We start from the raw sequence: 24966 nt of genomic DNA on the forward strand, positions 1-24966 counted from the left end.
CACGATCTTTTCCAGAAAATACATCAGAACAGAACACTTTCGAACTCAGTTTATAAAGCCAGTATAACCCTAATGCTAAATCAGACAATAGAAAAAATAGAAAACTACAATCCCTCTTATGAACATAAGACACAAAAATCCTCAACGAAATATTATTTGGCAAACTGAATCCAACAATGTATAAAACTAATTACATTCCATGACCAAATAAGATTTATTAAAGGTATATAAGGTTGGTCCAACACCAAAAATCCACAAATGTCATCTATTATAGCAACAAGCTAAGGAAGAAAAGTGATACAATCATATAATTAGCACAGAAAAGGCATCTGACAAAATCCAACATCTATTCATGACAATTGTGAAAGACTAATACATTCCCCATAAAACTAAGAACACCAGAAGATGTCCATTCTCACCACTCTTATCCAACACAGTACTAGAAGTTCTAGCCACTCCAATAAGGGGGAAAAAAAAAAAAAAAGAAGAAGAAGAAGAAAAGAAATAAAAGGCCTACAGATTGGAAAAATTACATAATTTCTATTTGCAGATGTCAAGACTGTTTACATAGAAAATCCCAAAGGATCTACCAAAAAAACTCCTAGAACTAGTGTGTGAGTTCAGCAAGGTTGCAGAACACAAAAATCAATCACATTTTCCATATACTAAAAATGAACATTCATGCTCGTTTTGGCAGCACATCTACTAAAATTAGAACGATACAGAGATTAGCATGGCCCTGCACAATGATGACACCCAAATTTGTGAAGCGCTCCATAGTAAAAGTTTTTTAAATTATAAAAATAAAGGAACATTCAGAAAACAAAATTAAATTTTTATCTTTTACAATATATGTGGGTCGACATAGAAAGACCTCTAGGTGTTTTCAGCAGCTTTTCTCCAAATAGTCCCAGAATGGAAACAATCCAATGTCCATCAGTTAATGAATAAACAAACAATTTGTGGTACAACCATACAGTGGGATACTACTCAGCAATAAAAAGGAAAAAACCACTGATACATGCAAAAAGGATGAGTCTCAAAAACATTACTCGAGGTAAAATTCAGACACAAAAGGCTACATACTACATGATTCCATTTATATGGCATTCTGAAAAAGGTAAAACAACTGAGATGGAAATTAGATCAGTAATTGCTGTGGGTTGGGGGAATGAAGAGGTAACTGTAAAGGAGCACCAGGGAATTTTGTGAAATTAAATATCTTCTTATCTTGATTTTGTTAGTAGCTACACAACTGTACACAATTGTTTAAAAACTCTTCAAACCATACTCCAAAAAAGATGAATTGGCCAGGCGCGGTGGCTCACACCTGTAATCCCAGCACTTTGGGAGGCCCAGGCAGGTGGAGCACCTAAGCTCAGGAGTTCAAGACCAGCCTGGCCAATATGGTGAAACCCCGTCTCTACTAAAAACACAAAAATTAGCTGGCGTGGTGGCGGGAGCCTGTAATTTCAGCTACTCAGGAGGCTGAGGCAGGAGAATCACTTGAACCTGGGAGGTGGAGGTTGCAGTGAGCCAAAATCATGCCATTGCACTCCAGCCTGGGCGACAAGAGCAAAACTCCGTCTCGGAAAAAAAAAAAAAAAAGATGAACTTTATTCCACATTAATGATATGGCTGGGATTATTTTTCCCTTCTCACACAGAGTCTGTTAGCCAAGTAGATGAACAAAGAATAGTAAGAAAGAATTAACAGTAAAGGAAAAATAATTTGTTTTAAGAATACTCCATTCTGCTATTATCTATAACTAATTTTACTATATGTACTATTTCTTAAAAAAATCTTTAAAACCAAGCATTTGTTTAAAAAACAAAGCCCCAGTACTCTTATCTATGTCCTACCAACAGGAAGATAAAGCCGTATTTTTACCAACTGAGTATGATGAAAGTCATGATTTGTCAAGGACTTTAGTTTTTTTTTTCTTGCCATTGAGAACTGTCACCTTGCATGAAAAGACAAACTTAATTGAATTAAGGGACAGAATCAGTGACAAGGTTATAAAGAGAGAAGAAACATGAATTTCTGTTCTTTCTTCCCTCACTTATGAGTTGTCTTAACTGGCGACTAATTTCCTTTCCTACCTGAACTTATTTAAAACTCCGAAGAATAAATATAGGAAGGACGTTATTATCCAACTCAAATAAATGCTTCTCTATCCTTAAGACACTTATGTGGTCTCGAAAGTCCAAGTCTTCCAACACTTCAGCGGTAGCTGCTTTCCTACACTGATGGAAATTCATAGAAGTATCCTATTTTGCGAAGCCCACTACTTAAATGCCAGATATTCTTATATTGATAGCCTATTTCCAGGAAGATACATTTTTTAACGTAAGAGAAAACTGCTATTACTGGAAGCAAAGAGAGAAAAGATCAAGACTAAGCCCAGAGGCCCTGGATTACATTTATGCCTCTGGAAGTTATTCATGCCTCATATATATGGAGTACTTAAAAACACTAAAGGAAAAGATGCATCAAAAGTCATTAGCTACAATGAGCTTGCATCATGATGTAACTGTGGAAGTGATATAACACATAAAAAGTTAACACTCCCAAAACTACCATAAAGATACTTGAATATAATTACTTTCACATAAGCTCTCTAAAAGGGAAAAGAACTCCACTCTTTAATAAAAGACTTTCCAAAGGGATAAATACTGACAAAGTTAAGAACATGGTATAATAATATTTAAGCCAAAATCATTGTTTTGCAGTGACAAGGAGAAATGGGTCCAAACACTATTTACCCATAAACCTATAAAATATAAGCCATATTGAATACAAGAATAACCACCACAAGGGACAGCATAAAACAGCAGCTGAAAGATGATGACCTAGCAATCACTTACTTTACAAGCTAAATTGAGGTTTCCCAAATTTTCCACAGTTCCTCAACTGGGGGCGGTTCTGCCTCCATTCAGGGACATCTGGCAACATTTTTGATAATCAAGACTGGAGGAAGTGCTACTGGCACTTGTAGGAAGAGGCCAGAGCTGCTGTTAAACATCCTATAATGTACAGGGTAGCCCACCACAACAAAGAATTATCAAATTCAAAATGTCAATAGTGACCCTATTGAGAAATCCTGCTTTACAATAAAACTGAAAAGCCCCGCTAGTCACACAAAATCTTGAGATAATCTTGTAATACATATAACGCAATACAATGTAAATAACTATAGACAGAAATGTCAAGTGCACACATATATCCCATTGCTACTCTCCCACACTGTTTCCCCCTCCATCCTGTCATTCTACTCTTCTATTTAATAATTGTTGCTCCGTTTACACTTCCTTTAAGTCACCTTCCCATTCCAAAACCTCCAATTCTCCTGAGAAATAAAAAGAAATGGGAAGCATTGCCTTATCTATGCTGTGTGAGGTCTAGAACTACTCAAGAAGAATCAGAGGAGTCTGATACATGATCATGAAGCTCAGTATTGTTTTGATTTAAAGAAAGAATGCTATAACAAGACAACTGTGTCATAAATTCCCAGAACCATCTCAAAGGATTAGAGACGGGACCCAAAATACAACCTTGTATGTTTGTAATCCATTATGAAAAATCTACTCATTCTTGGGATCTCATCAGCACAAGGTGAGTTCCAAAATTTCTCTCCTTGCTAATAAATAGTCCTTTGATTCACATCAGCTGCATTTATTAAACACCTAACTAGCTTCCTTTCAACTGTCCTAAAGCTCTTTCAAAAACTCTTCATTTTAATATTCCCCGATTCAGAGAGCAAGTCCATTTTTAACCAATTTGTATTTTTCATGTTTCATTTAAATCTGTCTTAGCCTGTATTTTTTTCATTGAACTGTATCCAAATGATAGCATTTCAACATTAACATCCAGCATACCTTGAACTATTTTTTTTTTTACATTCTTCTCTCTGTAATTTCTAGTTTCATTAAATATTTTTGGAAGCACAATGAACAAAACTCCCAATAACAGAGGAAGCACAAAAAAACATCATTAGTACATGGATAAGCCCAGGTTTAGGATTTGATTTCAATACCCCCCTTTTTTTTTTTTTTTTTTTTTTTTTTTTTGAGACAGAGTTTCACTCTTATTGCCCAGGCTGGAATGTAATGGTGTGATAGCTCACCGCAACCTCCACCTCCCAGGTTCAAGCATTTCTCCTGCCTCAGCCTCCCAAATAGCCCAGATTACAGGCATGCGCCACCATGCCCAGCTAATTTTGTATTTTTAGTAGAGATGGGGTTTCTCCATGTTGGTCAGGCTGGTCTCGAATTCCTGGCCCCAGGTGATCCGCCAGCCTCGGCCTCCCAAAGTGCTGGGATTCGTGTAGTATCTGTTCTTATCAGTTCAATACCCTTCTTAAAAATGCAAAACATCAAATTTATTTTTCACGTAAAAAGGAAATCAATATATTTTAAATACTCTAAACCAAGCCTAGTTAAGATGTGCTTCTGGCACAGTGGTCAACTAAATATGGCAATCAGTTTGAACAATGCCACTTAAGGTAATCATGTATTTAAAGATGTTATAAATATTTTGGTGTCAGAAATAAAATTGAATAATGTCAAGAGATGACTTTTCATAAGGGAGTTTTAAATATATCTGAAAATAGCCCATAACCAAATATATTCTTATTGTACCATATAAAAATCTCTTGCTAAAAATATATGAATCTATCCAGTCATCCATGCATCCAAACAGAAGGCAGAAATATTCTCAATAACGTATTCTAATAATAATCTAAACTTCACATATTGTATGTGCTAGACTAATGACTTCTATCCTCGCAGGACTTTTTTTACAATTGTTTCAGGGCACTATACCTTTTTAAAGCTAGTATATACTTAATGCTTAATAATGCAGAAAAATTCACTCACCATTTCAGTGGTGTGCCTTCATATTCAAACCATATCTCACTAATGTCTTCTTGTCTCATAACCTTCTGAAAGTGCTTTTTCACTTTGTCAGTTACCAACGTCAAATAACTTACTCTTGGCAAAAGCAACTGAAATGAAAATTTGTAAAACCGTATTTATTTACTAGTTATTATTTTTAAAAAATACTATGTAGGTTTTTGAATTTTAAGGAAAAACAGCCGTGTTCTTTGCATTATTTTGAATATCCCACCCAAAGTCTACTGCTTTTTATAGAAGATCAAAGGTTAAAGGTTAAGATGTTTTAATATTTCTTATGGGGCCATTACTTTAAGCACAGCTTACCACATAAATGCCCAGAATCATCAACACAAATCTATCTACAATCTTCCTATAACACTAAATAAAAATGTAATTAGATGTCATACTATTTAGGACACTTATTGGTTCTATAAAATTTAACTTAAAAATTAAAATGATTCATCTGAGTCAATTAAACTGTTCTAAGAAGATAATCAACTCGAGTTCTAAAGTATACTTCGACTTATCAATCAAATCTTCTAAACCAGTCCATCATGTTTTGAAGGCTGAGAGAGAATGCTGGGCTAGGTAAAGCCTCAACAAAAACAGTATGAAGAACCTGGTCAGTGTTTTTTCCCCAGAAAAGGTACCCAAAATAAAACAGGAGAGTGTTTCGGAAAATCAATTATGATTTATATAAAGAACTGACAAGTAGATAAAAGAAGGAGGTTGGCAAAAATTTATGGTTTTCCTCCTTTGCAGTAGACACTCTAGCCATTTCTTGCTTTCCTAAGTGTCTGATTTCTTTTGTTGATAAAACTGCTTTGCTATTCTTTTGGCTGCTTTTATAACCGTAACATCTTTCATGCTTTTTATTCAAGGTGATATCTTTTGACTAATACATCAAGTAGAACTACTAAGCTGGCAAATATATTACAAAAAGAGATATTCTGGTTGAAGGAATTTATATTTAATCATGGAAGTCCAAGATAACAGGTACCAACTAGGAAGAAGAACATGACATTGATCCTAGGGGCTACAGAATACAGGGGTATGGGAGGGAGACAGTTGGCATGCTCCAGTATGGAATACAAGGAACTAAATACTATGAACAAGCTGTTGAATAGTATTATGCATTCAACAGAATATAAGTTCTTCTTTTATAAAGAAATAACTGTGATTAGTGAAGAAAGAAAAAGGAATTCTTACTATTTAATATAAGAAAAAGCAGTTTTTTCCCCCACAGGAAGTATTATCACCCCTGTTTTACTTTTAAATAACTTGCCAATATCATGCTATTCTTAAATAAATGGCAGAGAAAAGATTCAGTGTAGTCTTTCAGAAATGACAAACACAGATGTGACATTAAAGTCTCTTAAAAAAAGCAAAACAGCATGGCAAACTAGCTGTTTTCAAAAAACATGTAAGTATAATCTATTAGTCTAATAAGGTCTCTATTAGCAAATCCTGAACTTTAAAAATGATTAATGGGCATTACATAGTAATCTATTCTGTAGAAAATAATATTAACTTAATGGAGACAGTAGGAGGGAAGAAACACCACAGCTAATGGGTATGGATATATCAGCTCCCGATTTTGGAGAGTGTTGTACTACATGCCTTGGCTTCACTTAAAGTTGCTAAAGAACTCACGAATGATTTTTATGAAATAAAATATTTTTTACAATAAGGAAAAAAGAACATTAGACTATAACCTCAATTAAGACAGGAATTTTTGTCTGTTTTGTTCAATGCTACATTTCCACTGCCCAAAATAGTGCCTGCTTTAAAGGAGGCACACAATAAATATTTGCTGAATGAGTCAGAGATGCCAAAGGTTAAGTGAGGCAGAGCCAACAACTGTAATTTTAAAAGAATACTCATTTTTAAGGCAGAATCCACACTGAAATGTAGCTGCAATTTTCTGTTCCGTTTGGCCCGTGGGAGTAATCTTTAACTAATATATCCATAGAAACACTAAGAAATCACTCTAAGATTTAAGAATGACTATTCTATAGTAAATATAGATACAATTTACCTAGGAAATATTTAAACAAATAAAAATGAAAACAACAATGAAAAGACATCATCTTCTTGCCTTTTACCTGCAGACTATATATACTACTCATTGCTTTTCTTAGATGTATTTCATTGGTTTAAGTTCTTTTTTTTCAATGCGGTAAAATATATCTAGTATAAAATTTACCATTTAAACCATTTTTAAGTGTACAGTTTAGTTACTAAATACATTCACTATCCATCTCCAGAACTTTTTCATCATGCTAAATGGAAACTGTACTTATTAAACAGTAGCTCCCCATTCCCTGCTTCCCCAGCTCCCAGTAACCACCATTTTACTTTCTATCTCTATGAATTTGACTACTCTAGGTACCTTATTTAAGTGGAACCATATAATATTTGTCCTTTAGTGTCTGGTTTATTTCACTTAACATATGTCTTCAATGTTCTTTTAGTTCTTTTACTTTGAATAAGATTAACCACATTTGGAAATACTGTCAGCTACAATGGAAACTATCATTCTCTTATTCCTCATTTAGCCCTAGTATAAAGTATTCCATGACTCTGATACAAGTGATTCATTTTTATCTATATAGCTTAAAAGAATACATATTTTATGCAATTATATGGAATACTTATGTTTCCAAAAAAGTTGCCCATAATTTTATTTCTTTATGCCAAGTCCAATTCTGTCCAACAATTTTCAATTTTAAAATTAGAGACCTTTCTAGGACAAAAATAGAAGTAAAACATACTAGAATTCTGTTCCACTCCAATGTGTAAAGCATCATACTAGGCAATGAGGATACAACATTGAGAGAGACAGAAGAGTCCTTCCCCTTATACAGCATACAGGTTAGACAGCAAAAAAGATACAAAAAAACAAAATTACAAATGTGATTAATGCAAGGAGGAAGTAAAGAATGTTATAAGAGCAAGTAGCAAAGGAATTTAACCTGATCTAGAGTTTCAAGGGAGGCCTTGACAGGAAGTGTAACTTAAGGCAAAGAGTCAAAAGACAGGAGTGAAATGAACATGGGTGAGTGTGGAAGTCTGGGTGTGTGTAGGTATGGGAGATACCTCTGCCTTTTCCAAACGGGACACTGCAAGACAAAAGGCATGGAATGAATATAGAGAAACAAAGAAGGGCACATTTGAGTGAAGTCTAAGACGCTGAATATGATAGGAAGGTAGAGAGTTAAGACAGAATAGTGCTGAGGAAGCCAGGGGCCAGATTACTGAGAACCTTATAAACTAAATGAAAGATTCTAAAAATGATGAAAAGCCACAAAGGTTTTAAGCAAGCAAGTGACAAGATCAGATATGTGTTTTGAAAAGATTACTCCAACTGCAGACTAGAAAATGGGAAGAAGGGAAAACTAAAAGCAGGAAACTGGTTGCTACTGTGCAATTTGATTTTTTTTTTTTTTGAAACGGAGTTTCACTCTTCTCACCCAGGCTGGAGTACAAAGGCAAGATCTCGGCTCACTGCAACGTCTACCTCCCAGGTTCAAGTGATTCTCCTGCCTCAATCTCCCAAGTAGCTGGGATTACAGGTGTCCACCACCATGCCCGGCTAATTTTTTGTATTTTTAGTAGAGATGGGGTTTCACCATGTTGGCCAGGCTGGTCTCAAACTCCTGACCTCAGGTGATCCACCCGCCTTGGCCTCCCAAAGTGCTGGGATTACAGGCGTGAGCCACTGCGCCTGGCCTGATCAGTTTTTAAGCAGTAGTCTGGTCTAGGCTGTAGCAGTGGGGGATGAAAAGGATCAGATAAGTCTGAGAGACACTGAGGTCTCTGGAGTAAGTTACCGACTAAATATCTGGGATAAGACAGAAGGAAGGAAGCACCAAACGATGAGTCCCAGGTTTCAAGTAAGAGTAGTTCTTCTTGCCAAAATAGGAAGGGAATAAAATAATACAGATGACCAGATTTTCTTGGGGGGAAAGCTGATGAGTCCAGTTTCTAACATACATAGTTTGAGCTCCTATAAGACATCTAAGTGAGGATCTCCAGCAGACAAATATATAGGTTTGGAGCTCTGGAGAAAAATACTGGGAATTGTCAAGATATAAATGCTTGACAAAGACATAAAAATGGACAAGAACTCCAGGGGGTAAAAAGTGAAGTGAAAAAAAAGAAAGCAGAGCCCTAAGAAATACCAATATTAAGGAATAAACAAAGGAGAACGATCTGGCAAAAAAGACCACACACATACACACATACACATAAAAACCAGAGAGGCAAAAGCAAAACCAAGGATACTGAGCACTGCAGGGCTAAACAGGACAGTGCCACAAGATGGGAGAAGCAACCAACAACATCAAACACTGCTGAGATAAAGCAAATGAAAATTAACAAACAGACTCTGAGCTTGGCTAAAAAAATATCATTAGTGACTTTGACAAGAACAGTTTTCTTGGAATAGTATGAAAATGTGATTACAGAAAACTAACTGGTAGGAGGTGGAAGGCAGAGAATGACTATAAGCAACCTTTTTAAGAAGTCTAGCCATGGAGGAAAAGCCAAAGTTGAGAGATGGGGTCAACAGAGGGTTGTTGTTTCAGGATAGGAAGGATTTATGACAACACTAAAAACTGTGAAGGAGCCAGCAGATAAGAAGTTGAAAGTAAAATAAATAGAGAAGGCAGAGGTGGAGGTGGGAGAAGATCAGATACCACCAGCTTCCTGAGAAGGCAGAAGACAGACAGAGGGCTGGGCCTTGCCTAGAAGGAAGAATACTTCTTCCATTATAACAGGAGGGAAAGAGAAGTAAATGTGTGTGATGCAGATAGGTTTTGCAGATTTGGTGGCAGAAAGTTAAGGGAGGTCCTATCACACCTATCATATCATTTCTATCTTCTTCATGAAGGAGGAAGTGAGGTCACCTGTTAAGAGTGAAGGAAGAGGTCAGGGCTCAGAGACATTGTCATAGTGGAAAAGGGCAGACACCTGACTAAGGATACATAAAAGGATCGCTGTCTAATGTTAAGGGTCCATGACATTGATGACCATGGGTCTAATCACGATTTCCTCTAGAAACAAGTCACAAAATAGCAATGCAAATGAGTATATGTGTTTTTATACTGGATAATCTAAATGAAAAGCAACAGTTTAAATGAACATAAATGAAGAAATACAAATTGAAAAGTTATCTAGTTTCTACAAATTTCCTTCCCAATATTCTCTGAAAAATAAAACATAATGCTCAGTGATACACATATAGGATATAGGCAGAAAGATTATGCACAGAGGCAACAAATCAAAATGCAAAAAAGACAGGAATATATGTAATATTAATATTAAAAATATGTTCAAGCTTAATTGACAGCCAGGGACATATCTGAACTACAGCTATATTGGCACTAAAATCCTCATCTGTAATTCTAAGACTAGTCATCACTAATGTTTTATATATTTTCTTCCTTGCATGTATTAACTTACACTTATGCATGTATGTATTTAAATAGCAAAATTTGGATTGTGCCATACAGTTTTAAATTCTAGTTTTTTGTTTTATGTTTATTATATGCCTGTCACCCAATAGTCTTCAAAAACACATATCATGACCGTATAAGAGGTGAATTCTCATATATAATTCTTCTCTGGGTGAAGAATTAGGATGAATTCAAGAAAAAAGCAATTACCTGTAAGACAACACAATTCTCTTTCTCCTACAGTTAACGTCAACACTCTTGCCATTTTCAATTTGATTACAAACACTAGAAAACAACTTATGCTGTAGTGCTCACAACAGTCTTTTCCAATTTAAACAGGTCTATAAAGAAAAAATACTGTATTCTTTACATGAAATTTATTTAACTTTAGGAAGTATGTCAAACATTAGAGTTTGATTTAAAAGTAAACAGGCTGGGCGGAGTAGCTCACGCCTGTAATTCCAGCATTTTGGGAGGCCGAGGCGGGCAGATCACTTAAGGTCAGGAGTTTGAGACCAGCCTGGCCAACATAGCGAAACCCTGTCTCTACTAAAAATATAAAAATTAACCGGGCATGATGGCACATGCCTGTAATCCCAGTTACTTGGGAAGCTGAGGCATGAGAATCATTTGAACCCAGGAGAGGGAGGTTGCAGTGAGCCGAGATGGCGCTACTGCCCCCTCCAGCCTGGGCAACAGGGCGAGACTCTGTCTCAAAAATAAATAAATAGAAGTAAACAGACTTAAAATTATTTTTCAGTTGTTGTCAATTTGGCCAAATATACTCTTATATACTGTTTGGTTTAGATACTATTACAAAGCCAATGAAGGTTAAAAGTTGTAATTAAAACAGCAAAAACTTGTTTGGAAAAAAAAAATGGTATCCTAACCTATATTACAGAACAGGAACAGAAAAAATACCTCTAACAAATGAAATTCTTCTAAAAATAAAACTATGACCATACTTGGTTTTTAACTGTGCATGTTTTTCTAGACAGAAAACGGCTGATATTTCCAAAGTTAAGATTACTCACGTGTATATAAGCTTGAGTACCAGTAACAAGATTGCCGAACTTCTCTAAAACTATCATTTCTAGTAAGAAAACCCAAAAAAGATGATTTCAAACAAAATCCCAACATAAGCCTGGGGAAACATTCATGCACCGAGTAGTACCACTTGAAGAGCCTGTGCCAGATGCTGAGGATGCACAGAGGAAAACAAAAAAACAGTCCTATACCCAAAAAGTGAGCGAATGGGCTCCTTAATAAGTAGCTTCCTCCAGTAATCTGACTTTCCGTAGCTGGAGCAGGCTGAGGAGCAGTGCTGCCTCTCAGAGAGATGAGGGGGAAAGTAAAGGGCAGACTTCATTAAAGTGAAACAGAAGAAGCATTTCCTCATCACAAATACATTTCTACTTTTCCACATCATCTCCAGGTAAATACTAGAATGCATACCTGAGACACAAAAAGAAAAAACAGTAATGACAATTGAGAATATCTTTGCCTATTATGGGCTATTCAGTAAACAGGCAGGATGTCATCTCTGACAGAGGCATAAACTGAGATTATACATGCACTCAGGAAAGGAAAACAAAGCACACCAAAATCAGAAGACATTTGAAAAGTGTTTGTAAAATACATAATCCATTAACTCACACCTGCAAGTCTATGTGCAATTTATAATATATATTAAATATATATTACATATTAGCTCGCATATAACATACAATAGCTCAGTGAACATATCGTGTGTGTGTATGTGTGCATGTTTATATGTTCTTTAAGCTATAAAAACACTTTGTTAAACAGTTGCTTAGAATCTCCTAACTACAAAAGAATACAATCTGTACCTATTATTTTCAGTATCTCTTCCTATTAAAAAAGCACATATCTTATTATTCCATTATCATACATTTATTATATATGAATATATGCATAAGAAAAAGAAAGTCAAGAAGGCACCATAGCTGATGATTCCATTAACATACCCACATACATGTAAGGAAAATAAAGTCCAGAAGGCATCATGACAACATGTTGACAGTGGTTTTGCCCTCTGAGTGGTAGCATTAGAGGTGATTATTTCCTTCTTTATGCTTATCTGTGTTAATTTCTTTTCCAAAACAAGCATGAATTAGCTGTATATAAAATGTTACATAATGGCCTCCAAGTTCTTAGAGCTTTTTTTTACAAAAATGGACAAGGTTAAATATCCCATTTGCCACAATCAATGTACTTACATAGTATGGTTCTGCTTCCCTTTCAGTTATCTCATCCTGACATAGCGTGAAACAAGTTGGAATTCGTCCAAACCACACATCTCGAAGCACATCTTTGTCATCTGTCATTCTTCCAGTAATTAAAGCAGTACATACAGGCTAAATTCTTATTTCAACCAAAGCCAAACTGAAAATAAAATGAAGAGCATTAGTCAGATCCTTGCAACGATGAATGAACCTGCTAGAAAACAAAAGATTATTTTAAAAAAATCAATGCCATAAAGATTATCCACTTCAAAAAAAAAAAAAAAAAAAAAGGATGAGATCACCAATCTTTAGTATAAATCCAAAGAAAACAGTACAACAAATTCTAAACGTAAAATTATTATTTATGTAAAGGAATCAGATCAAAATTACATATGCCAGTAATATTCATTGCATATTTAAGTAATGAACCACAGTCAAAATGAAACTATATCTGTATCAGTCTTTCAAGCCCAGAAGAGTCTACTGCTTATCTAAAGAGAAGCTTCACCTATACCCCATGAATCCTGACAGTCTAACTCCAAAGGATCATTCTTGAATTTGCCCCTGCCCCATCCAATATATTCACCTTTTCCTACTCCAGATAGTTTTTCCTCTCTTCCTGCAGAACTACTCTCCCATCTTAGAAAATATCTCTTTCACAATGGGGAAAAACTCTTTCTATAAACCCATTCCCCATTCTAAATTTCATCCTCTCTATAATTTAATCCCACCAATACTTTCATTTTAATTACTGTACTTCTTTTTGTAAACCCTCTACCAAAAGTGGCCCCCTGAACACCTTTCTCTGTATCCTACTATTCCCCTACCTAGTATGCTCCTCTCTCACCTATTCAAATCCCTACTCTGCAAACCATGCTCACAGTCCTCTGGCCCCAATGAAACAGTAAATGCTTCCACTTAGATCTCTCAGAATATTCTCTATACCACAAATATAGCACTAGATCTGCAAAACAATATTCTAGGTACGGCATAAGGACATGGCTTTTGACCTCTGTAATACCCAAGTACCTTCCAATGCTAATATTCTGCAATTGAATAACACATCACAATACACGACATGAGTAAATGCTGAAATAAATACTGTTGATAATATACACTTAGAGTAACTCAACATGTGGCACCTGGATACTAAGATTCAATATACTTATCCAAATAATATTTCTCATCTTTGATAGGCAGCTAATTCATAATCTATCACAATGTATCCTATGAAAACATTCCAAATAATCTTACAAGTTTAGCCAAATATAAATTATTAACACTGAATTATTCAAGGAGCTTATTTCCCTTTTTTCTCTTCCACTGACCAATGACATTAAGACAGTATAAATTAATTAGTTAAAGAAAGAAACAGTTGGAGGTCAACTGGATGCAATGTCATCTACAGGTAAGTAAACTGCAAGAGGTGGAAAAAATATGTCCAACACAAAAGTACTAGGCAACAAGAATTCTGGTTATTAAACTGAGTCCAGTGCTCTTTCCAGCATACTACTAGTGTTTTAACTTTTATTAAAATATATCCATAAAAACAACTACTTTAAGCAAATGATATACATGCATGTAAACTTCATATCATTCCACACTGATAGGCTACAAATTCAAACTATTGAGTTTCTGCATTTGGCAAAAAATTTCCAAGTTTACAAATGACACAAAATTAACTCACTGAAAATAGGAAAGACCTCACTAAGTCCTGATTACATTAATAGCTTGCTCTTTTTAAAGTGAATTCACTAGTGGCAAAAAATAATGAAATCTAGGTTATGACAAGTAAGTAAATCTAAAATTGAATCTGATATAAAGGTGGTATGGAGTTGTTTCTGCAGCCATGATAGATCCAGTTAGTCAACAGCTGCAACTGAGATTCACCTTTTGATGATGAAGAGAAAAATAATTTGAGATGAAGAGTTCCTTTACTAAAAATATTTAATAAAAGTTAATTACAAGCTTAAAGTTGAAGTCACTATATTGTCACTATTGATATTATTTTTCTTCTCAGAAGACGCAGATAGAAAATATAATCCAAGACAATTGCTCTTCCCTCCTCTCCAAGCACTGTCCTCTCAAGGAGGAATAGTAATCTGATTGGTCAGATTCCAGGACACCACTTGAGCCATGTTTATTAATAGGCAGGGATCATCATAAACCAAAATATCATGCATGTGAGTGTGGCTCCCTTCTCTCCCCTCTAGGCTGCCAGACGAGAACCCTGACCATCCTGCTCTTTCTTTCCATAACATTCTCTTCTGTTTCTCCCTTCCACATGTCACGAACAGTAAAATGAATGACCAATGCTCTCTGTTTCTGAGTCCCTTCCCAAAAAAGATACAAATATAGACTTAGAAGGCAGAACACCTCAAGACTCCAACTACAGGCTTGAGTTTTAAAGTCTTATGTTCCAGCCAAGTTTACCAAAGTTCTACAGTAGGATTTTAAGTACAAAAACTAGTGAAAGATAAATTGGTACTTTATTTCCCATATACCATTGTTGCTTACATGTATATTTTTTGCAAGACCTCAAGGGAAGAACTAACTCAGCCAAGGCAGCTAAAGGTATAATGTAGTAGAGCTGACACAAATGTTGCAAAACAAACAAACTCTGCAAAACAGATTTATGAAAACTGCAAACAAGGCTGCTTACTGCCTCAAAATACACAGACCCAAATTTATAGGATCTTAAAATGTTAATCTTTCAATATTAATGTTTACCTATAATAAATTATATAAGAAAGCATGTCTCCAGTGAATACACTTAACTTTAAAAATATATAAGAAAAATTGGGGATACATGAATAAAACCAAAGGATGTTAAGTTTTCAATAATCCTTTTTTAAAGAGGCAATAAAACAAAATATAACTCTTGAGAAGCACTATAGAGTAGAAGTCAGAAATGTAAAATGTGGAGCCAGACTGTCTGGAGCCAAAACCAGCTCCACCACTTACAGTGTGACCTCAAGTAAGTCATTTAACTTCTCTATTTCTGTTTTCTCATCTATAAAATGGGAAAACAGCACTTACCACATTAGATACAAGAATTAAATGAATACATGTAAAGCACTTGAACAATGTCTATCATATAATATGTACTATAAAGGTTATCTACTATTATAATTTACAGAACAAGAACATGTCTCAAAAATGTTTAAAAGTCAACATTTAAAGACTTCAAAAACTAATGATAATCAAAAGCATTATATAACATAAGTAGTAATTATAGGTATAAAAAAAGCTAAAAATTTTGCAGTAAACACTGCTAATAATATGCAATTTAGAGTCAAATATTTAATCGTTTGATATGCCTAGCTGTGTGGCAGGTGCTAGAAGAAGAATAATGGACTTCTAAAAACCTCAGTCATTAACAAAGTATAATCTCCAAATCTACTAAACATACTATGCACTTTCTGTCCTTTCTGTGCCTTTGCCCATGCTGGTGGTACCCTTACCCTGAAGCAGCCTTCTTTACCTTATCTTCCAACTTAAACATCCTTTAGGACCCAGCTCAAAATAACCTTTCTTCTACACATGATTCAGGCAGAACTCGCCTTGTTTTCTCTTGGCACCTCTACTTTTCCTCTACCCTTGTAAGTTTATATGAATAGTATTTATTTGTACGTCTCCTCCAGTAGACTGTAATAGATTCCGTTAGGGAGAAGGCTCATATCTCATTCATCTTTTCACCTCTCATACTTGGAATGGTATCTGGAATTCAAGAGGTGCTCAAAAAATGCTTACTGAATTTGAATTTGTTGGAAAGACAGTGTATGAATATAAAAATACAGAACCAAACAGAATCCCAAAAAATGAGGTAAGCAGGTGAGATTAGATAATAAAAATTAGTTAACAGTAGATTATATACTACTTTAAATATCAAGTAATTCCAGAAACACTATACATTTTACGTTACCTCACATGTGATACACACAAGCCTGTATGTTCCCATTCTACAAATGATAAATTTGAGATGAGGATGTCAGATGATTTTTCTAAAATCTTGTAGCTAATAAATGGCGGAGCCAAAATTAGAAGCCACATCCTAACTCAGGTTTCTAATCTCATATTCTTTCCATCATACTATATTGATTGCCATCATCCCTCCCAACTCCAAAACATCCATATGTCCATGGTATAATTAAATGTTACTTTGTGAGAGTTTTCATGGGGCAGGGGAAAGAGGAGGGGTTGGAGATATTAATACATCCCATAATGTTCAAATAATTTTAAAAGACGTGGAACTTGAAGAATGAGTAGAATATGGACAGGCAAAAAGATGACAAATATTCTAACAGGCCAAAATAGCATCAATAAAGGTATTAAGTGGGCAGGCGCAATATATATGGCAACTTTTAAGGAAATTTTGGGTTGAGAGTAGTATTAATAGATAATGAAAGAGCTGATACCATAACATGTTTTAACATCACACGTGACCTTTAGGCAAGTCACTTTACTTCACTAAGCTTCAATTTCCTTACTTGTGAAGTGGAATTAATATTACCCAAGTCAAAAGGTTGTTGTGAAAAAAAAAAAAAAATCCATGAAGTGTTTGATACAATAATGGACACATGGTAAGTGCTAGGAAATGCAAGCAATTATTATCCCTCTAATGTCAAATCTCTAAATGTAAATAAAATGAGACTAGACCATGAAACATACCAAACAGAAGACTGGGGGGGAATCTCAATCTCATCCACCTATAGTGCCTACAGGTTTTAGAATGGTAAAATAAAAACAATTATCTGGTAGCAGTGCACAGAAGGGAGAGCCTTGAGTCAGAGAGGCTAGCCAGGAAGTAATTTCAGCAACTAAGGCAAAAAGTAATGAGTGCCTGACCTAGAGAGGTAGTTGTGGACTGGTGAGAAACAGATGAGTCTTTCCAAGGAAGAAAGAGAAGTTGGTGAAAAATGAGGGATAAAGAACAAGGGCAGGGAAGATTTAGATGCTGACAGCATGCAAAATACAGTAAGATAGTTAAGAGGCTTTGAAATCAGACTGACATGGGTTTAAACTCTGATTTCCACCTGTTAGTTATGTGTCTTGAGCAACAAACCCATCCTCTTTGACTCTCATATTTGTGAAATGAAGATAATTTTAATTTTCACAGGGCTGTTAGGTGTTTAGTACATTTGGTAACCACTCAATAAACAATGTATGTTTTTAGTACACAGTTTCCTCATCTTTCCATGGCCCCTCTGCTGGAACACTTTTTCCCTCCTCTTTTGGCCAACTCTTTTATCCTCTCTGAGTCAACTCTTTTTTTTTTTTTTTTTTGAGATGGAGTCTCGCTCTGTCACCCAGGCTGAGCGCAGTGGCACCATCTCGGCTCACTGCAAGCTCCGTCTCCCGGGTTCACGCCATTCTCCTGCCTCAGCCTCCTAAGTAGCTGGGACTACAGGTGCCCGCCACCGCGCCAAGCTAATTTTTTGTATTTTTAGTAGAGACGGGGTTTCACCGTGTTAGCCAGGATGGTCTCGATCTCCTGACCTCATGATCCGTCTGCCTCGGCCTCCCAAAGTGCTGGGATTACAGGCGTGAGCCACCGCACCCGGACAACTCTTAATCCTCTTAAGCGTCGGCTTAATATCAGCTCCTTGGGAAGTTTTCCCCTGTGCAGCCTTCAGTCTAATTACTTCTTTAATAGCACGCACTATCATGCAATGCAGTTATCTGTTTATCTTATCTGTCTCCTGCCCCTCCCCACATTGAACTCGGAGTCCTTTGACAGCAAAATTTAGTCATAAGTACCTTCTTATCACCAATATTAGTACAGTTAGCACATAGTAGGCTTTGAAATTTTTGTTAAATAATGGGGAAAAATATATAAATATATGAATCTAGCTACTCAAGAAATTTTCTCCCTAAACTCCTTTCCAAATCAGTATAGTCATGCTTTAAATTCGGCATATTTTGTTATTTTAGAAAGATTTTCCCTCTCCTACATACACTACACCAACATCACCATCCATCCAATTTCAAGGAAATGTCTTGGAAATAAAGAAATTCCAACCCGTGACCCAATCTACTAGAAGTTTCTTGAGGGCAGGGGCTATCCTTGACTGTTCTATTTGCTGCATCTAGTTCAGAGCCTGGGACAGAGTAGGTGCCCACCAACAACATCTGTTAACCAATCAGTCATTCAGAAAATGGCACGGTGTGACAACAATATAATGCATAATAGTTTCTTTCACACTACATACCAAGAAAAACTAACCTACTACCTGAAGTAATTTTCACTGACAAAACCCCCAACTACCTAGAAATATCAAATACTTACTAGACTAAGCGTGTAAACATAAAAAAATAATAATCTATGCTGGCTGGTCTTCCTTTAAATTCATAAACACTAGTTTCCTGCTTTTCCCTAGTCCATTTATTCTTCCACTTTCCTACATCACTATTCTATACCTTCTCCTCCCTCAAATGTTCACTTCTTATTCCTCCTCCTCCTCTCTCCCAGCTAATGACCTTGCTTTCTATTTCCTTCTATCCAGTTACTGTGAATCAGTGATTCTCAACAGGAATTTTACTCAACAGTCCCACCCTGGGAGGGAGGAAATTTTGTAAATCTCTCCAAACTCTAAATGTTGAAATGCCCCAGGACTCAGTCCTTGAACCACTCCCTTGAAGATATCTCACATGGTTTTAAATACCACTTATACATTTACACTCCCCCAGTTTTATCTTCTGTCCAGACTTCTCTTTTGAACTGGCTGGCTTCACATATACCACCACATATGACATTTCCATTTAGAAATTTAACATATGCAAAACGAAAAACCATTTCAGATCTTCCTTCCTCCGCTCTCCTATCATTTATTTTATTTTATTTTATTTTGAGACGGGGTCTCGCTCTGTCGCCCAGGCTGGAGTGCAGTGGCGCGATCTCGGCTCACTACAAGCTCTGCCTCCCAGGTTCATGCCATTCTCCTGCTTCAGCCTCCCCAGTGGCTGGGACTACAGGCGCTTGCCACCAGGCTCAGGGTTTTTTTTTTTTGTCTTTTTAGTAGAGAGGGGGTTTCACCATGTTAGCCAGGATGGTCTCGGTCTCCTGACCTCGTGATCCGCCCGCCTCAGCCTCCCAACAAAAAGTTCTCCTATCATTATCACTCTGTGGTCTTTTCCGTTTCGCTAAGTGGAAAAGTACTTTTTTTTTTTTTTTTTTTTTTTTTTTTTAAGAGACAGGGTCTTGCTGTCACCCAGGATGGACTACAGTGAAGGATCATGGGTCACTGTAACCTTGAGCTCAAGGGGGTCAAGTGATCCTCCCCTCCCATCTCAGCTTCCCAAGTAGCCAGGACTACAGGCTCATGCCACTATGCTCAGCTAATTTTTTATTTTTTTTGTAGAGACAGGGTCTCGTTATGTCGCCCAGGCTGGGGATTCTCTCAAAGATGGTATTACAAGCATGAGCCATCATGCCCGGCCAAGTTCTATTCTTTAGTTGCTCAGTCCGTAACCCTTGGAGTCGTCCTTGACCCTTCTTCTACCTGACTGCTCTCAAAAGTCTAGAATCTGGTCATTTCGCACTACCTCCACTATTCCTACCCTGATTCAAGTCACCTTGACCTTTAACCTGGATAAATGCAGTCAATGGCCTACCAACAACTCTTATTTCTGCACCTGCTGCATACAGTCAAAACAACAATCAGATCTTTTAAAACACAAGTTAGATCAACTCACTGCTTACTCAAAACCCAATTCATTCAAAGTACAAATTAAGGTTCTTATAAATTCCTATATGGTCCTAAATGACTTGGCCCCATTTCCACCTAAGTATCCACTACGTCTTTCCCTCTTGTTCGTTATTTTCCAGTCAAACTAGCTAGTATGCGCCTGCCTCAGGGATTCAGTGATAGCTCTTTCCAAGTGGCACCCTTCATTATCACCTGTAGGCCTCCAAGTTAATATCATCTTTTCTATGGCCACCACTCCCATCTCTTGGCATTCCCTATACCCATGCACTGCTTTGCTTTTTTTCTCTAGCACTTTCCGCCACTTAACATATACAGTTGGCCCTTCCTACCCATGGGTTCTTCGTCCTTGTATTCAACCAATCATGGATGAAAAAATATTCAGGGAAGAAAAAAAAGTCAGTACTGAACATGTATAGACTCTTTTTTGTCATTATTCCCTAAACAATACACCATACCAACTATTTATATAGCATTTAAGTTGTATTGCATATTATGAATAATGCAGAGTTGAACTAAAGATAGGAGGATGTGCATAGGTTATCAGCAAACACTACACCATTTTATATCAGGGACTTGAGCATTTGAGGACTTTGGTATCCAAGGGAGGTCCTGGAACCAATCTCCCACAGATGCCGAGGGACAGGAAAGACTGTACCTTAATTTTTTTATCAGTGTCTTCTCACCCCATCCCCAAAGTGGAACTCCATGATGGCAGGGATTTTTATTCTTTTGTTCACTATTTTGTTTACTGTTTTGTCCAGTGCCTAACACATAGGAGGTACTCAGTTTGGGGGAAATTAATGAAATAAACACACACTTCAGGTGTGTGCACTATTCTAAAAATCCATATCCATACAGTTCCATTCTGTACACTTTCCCCCAATTTTAAGTAGCATATCTTTGAAGATAAAAGCACAGGCTTAAATCTGGTGTAAAACACCTCTCAATTACTACCCTGAGCACAACATCCTTATTTTCAAATTCAAAATTCAACCAGAAACTCCCTCTATGGAAATCACAAATAGTTCAGTTCAGAGCCAAGTATCCAGTTTCAAGGTCTCAGAAATTTAACAAGCCAATTCTGGAAGGCTTTGGAAGTTCAGCTACTGTCTGGTAAGTCTCCGGGTTCTGATTGCTCAAGACATGCTGTGCCTCCTCACCCCTCAGAAAAATCTAGAACCAATAGTTTCCTAGGTTCCTCAAGTTCAGGATAATTTTCAAATAATCCAAAGTACAAATGAAGTATGTAAAAGTGTCTTGCCAACAGAAAATGTCTTTGGTAGCACTAAATATTGTTATTGAGACAGGGAATATCGTAAATAGATAAATTGTTTGGAGGACATACCCACCGAGTTTGGACAGACTCACATTGCACTGTGCAATAAGGTTTAAATAACTGTGTTCCACAAAAAATGCAGGTCCTGAACTGAACTCTAGAGCCTGCGACTAGACTCTCGCTTTCCTACCTTAGTAAGCAACAGACATGTACCCCAAGAGGGACCCCGCAGGCCACACCCGCCAACCGGCCCCAGGGCTTCGGGGCCGGCGTCTCGCCAACTCCACCTCTGCCCGGAGGAACCACCTTCACCCGCCATCGCGGCCGGGCGGGCGCTCCTCCAGGCAACTACTCACCCCTCCTTCCTACCACACCTACCTGGCCCCTCCCCAGCCCTCCTCCTCTAGGAATTTCCTCACACAAGGTGGACACACACACGTACCCTACTCCAAGCGACGGCTCCTCCTTCCGGCTCCCCGCACTGGTGGGGACGCCCAGATTCCGCGCTCCGGTGGGGCGGCGGGGCAAGCTGCCCGCCTGACACACTGTCCTGCGGGGACGCGGTAGCAGGACTCCAGGAAGGCCGCGCAGCCGCAAAAAGCACCCGCGCGGAGGTCGGAGCCGAACCCTGCTGCACTTCCGCCCTCCGGTATCCAGCGAACACAACCGGCAACGCTGCGGAGCCCTGGAAGCGCACCACAAGTCCAGTCACCCTCGGCGCCCGGAGATGACGTCACGAGACCCCACGTGGCCCGAACTCCGCCCTCGGTGTTCTGCCCAACCCCGCGAGGACGCCCGAGTCGCTCTTGAGCATGCGCTAACGGGGCAGTACGCTTGAACTCGGGGCCAAACCTCACCAAGTTCATAGCTTCTACCCTCTTCTGAGAATCTTGCGTCAAAGCATAGTTATTGGGGCTTGGGGAGGTTAACTTAACAGTTCCACAAGAACAGTTTTTAAAATACTGAAACACTGCCTCCCTAGAGCTTGATCGCAACATCCCTTTTTTCCTGGCATCACACAACAGTGTTAATAAAACATTAATTTTCAAAGTACTTTCCCATCCATTTTCTCATTTGATCTTCTCTACTTCATTGGAACCACCGCAGGCGTTAATAACCTAATTTAACAGAAGACTATATGAGCACTGAACCCTCCCACCCATCCAAGAGTACATATCTTTATCTTACTCTTTGTAAAAATAATTGGGGCCGGAAGCGGTGGCTCACGCCTGTAATCCCAGCACTTGGGGAGGCCGAGGTGGGCGGATCACGAGGTCAGGAGATCGAGACCATCATGGCTAACACGGTGAAACCCCGTCTCTACTAAAAATACAAAAAAATTAGCCGGGCGCGGTGGCGGGCGCCTGTAGTCCCAGCTACTCGGGAGGCTGAGCCAGGAGAATGGCGTGAACACGGGAGGCGGAGCTTGCAGTGAGCCAAGATAGGGCCACCGCAGTCCCGCCGGGGCGAAAGAGCGAGACTCCGTCTCAAATAATAATAATAATAATAATAATTGGTAAACTTACTAATAAAGAATATTTGAATTGGTTCTATCCAGAAGTCTTACCAGGCAATTAAGGTTTTTCTCTTAATTACACGTGCCCTAACGCCATGCATGTTAAGTAAGTACTGTACTGAGACTCAAAACAGGTTCTTGATAATTGGGAACATAAGGAAAATTCTAGTAGTAGCCACAGGATTCTTTTAAAAAGAAAAATCTTCTTGGAGTTGCATTAAGTACGATGATTTTCAAATGGTAAATTACAGTACATTAGTGGGTATCTAAATCAAGTTAGGGAAGCATGCCCAGCATCTTTTTAAATGAAATAAAATAGAAAATATCAGCATGCTTCACACATGTAAAGGGTAAATATTGTTTCCCAAAATTTTTACTTCAGTATGTATGTGATGTACACTGGATAGGAATGTGAAATACATTTCTTAGTAAGGGTAGCAGTCAGAAAAGTTTGAAAGCCACAGTTCTGGTCCTCTTCACCTACTCAATGCAGAAATCCTCACTACAGTGTCCCCAGTAAACAGCCATTAGCCTCTGTAAGAAAGCTTGTGGGATTAAGGTGCATTGCCTTCCCAGTGTCAGACAAAAGTATATAAAATTTCCTTTAAAATGTATCTAAAAAATAAGATGGATTTAGGGGCGCATAGATGGATAAATATGTGATTAACCAAATATAGTAAAATATAATGGTAGAATATAATGGTAAAATATAATGGTAGAATCTAGATGGTAGAATCTAGGTTCATTGTAAATGGGTATTCACTGTAAAATTTGTTCAGCTTTGCTGTGTGTTCAAAATTATTTCCTAATAAAATGTTGGGACCAGGCACAGTGGCTCATGCCTGTAATCCCAGCACTTTGAGAGGCCCAGGTAAGAGGATAGCTTGAGCCCAGGAGTTCAAGAGCAGCCTGCAAAACATGGCAAGACCCCATCTCTACAAAAAACACAAAAATTAGGAGGGCGTGGTGGCATGCGCCTACAGTCCCAGCTACTCCAGTGGTTGAGGAAGGAGGATTACATGAGCCCAGGAGGTCAAGGTTGCAGTGAGCTATGATTGTATCACTGCAGTCTAGGTGACAGAGAGAGACCCTGTCTCAAAAAACAAAAAAAAATTGTTTTGGGGGAAACTATGTATGAAGAAACCCAATAGGTGAAAGGTGATTACTTGATTTAAAATTCAACTTCCTGTAATTTTTATAAATTGACCCTGTTTTCTTCCTTTCTCCCCTTGTCCTTCTCTCTTCCTTACCCACCTACAACATACAACAGAAATAACTAACCCTTCTTCTAAAAGACAGCATTTCAATATGAAAAGGTAGCTCTTGTGCCCCGTAATGAGCTCAGGGATAAATATTGTCATTTCTTTCAGCCATTCTTCACATGCCATATCTCTCCTCTGGATATGGTCCAGTTATCAGTGTTCCTATTAAATAGTTGTTATACTCGTTTCTATATGATGATCATGCTCCTTGAGCAAAAATTTGGAAATAAAGGGAATTTTATGTTTGGTCTCTGTCATTTCCATTTGTTTTTGTTTTTTGTTGTTGTTGTTTTTTTTGTTTTTTTTTGTTTTTGTCATTTCCATTTGTGAACATTATGCCTTTTCTCCAAATCAGTGGCACTGCAAATTTTTAATTTTTTTTCTATGAAGATAACTTTTAAAGAGCTCTTTGTGGTTGGCCTTACCATTTCCTCCAAGCTTTAGCTTATTGGGGGTGACTCTCTGTTGGGAACAAGACCCCCAAAATCTGGCCATAAACTGGCCCCAAAACTGGCCATAAACTAAATCTCTGCAGCACTGTGACGTGTTCACGATGGCCATAAAGCCCACACTGGAAGGTTGTGGGCTTACCGGGAATGAGGG

At 37.6% G+C, this 24966-nt stretch overlaps 1 protein-coding gene and 1 non-coding gene across 2 annotated transcripts in view; one reads left to right on the forward strand and one right to left on the reverse strand.

Moving 5' to 3' along the window:
* The window catches only part of ATG5 (autophagy related 5), a gene marked incomplete at its 5' end in the record, with an annotated part of 140103 nt that extends 117812 nt beyond the window's left edge, over nucleotides 1-22291 (reverse strand). The window contains 3 exon segments of the mRNA NM_001132922.1: nucleotides 4878-5005; nucleotides 12595-12760; nucleotides 22028-22291. Of these exon segments, the coding sequence (NP_001126394.1) occupies nucleotides 4878-5005; nucleotides 12595-12702 (236 nt within the window).
* LOC112134003 (U6 spliceosomal RNA) lies at nucleotides 682-784 on the forward strand. The gene has a single exon (XR_002915598.3). It is a non-coding gene; the product is annotated as a U6 spliceosomal RNA (small nuclear RNA).
* Nucleotides 22292-24966: the final 2675 nt, after the last annotated feature.

The sequence above is a fragment of the Pongo abelii genome, chromosome 5 (assembly GCF_028885655.2).
Source record: "Pongo abelii isolate AG06213 chromosome 5, NHGRI_mPonAbe1-v2.0_pri, whole genome shotgun sequence".
In the NCBI taxonomy this organism is placed as follows: domain Eukaryota; kingdom Metazoa; phylum Chordata; class Mammalia; order Primates; family Hominidae; genus Pongo; species Pongo abelii.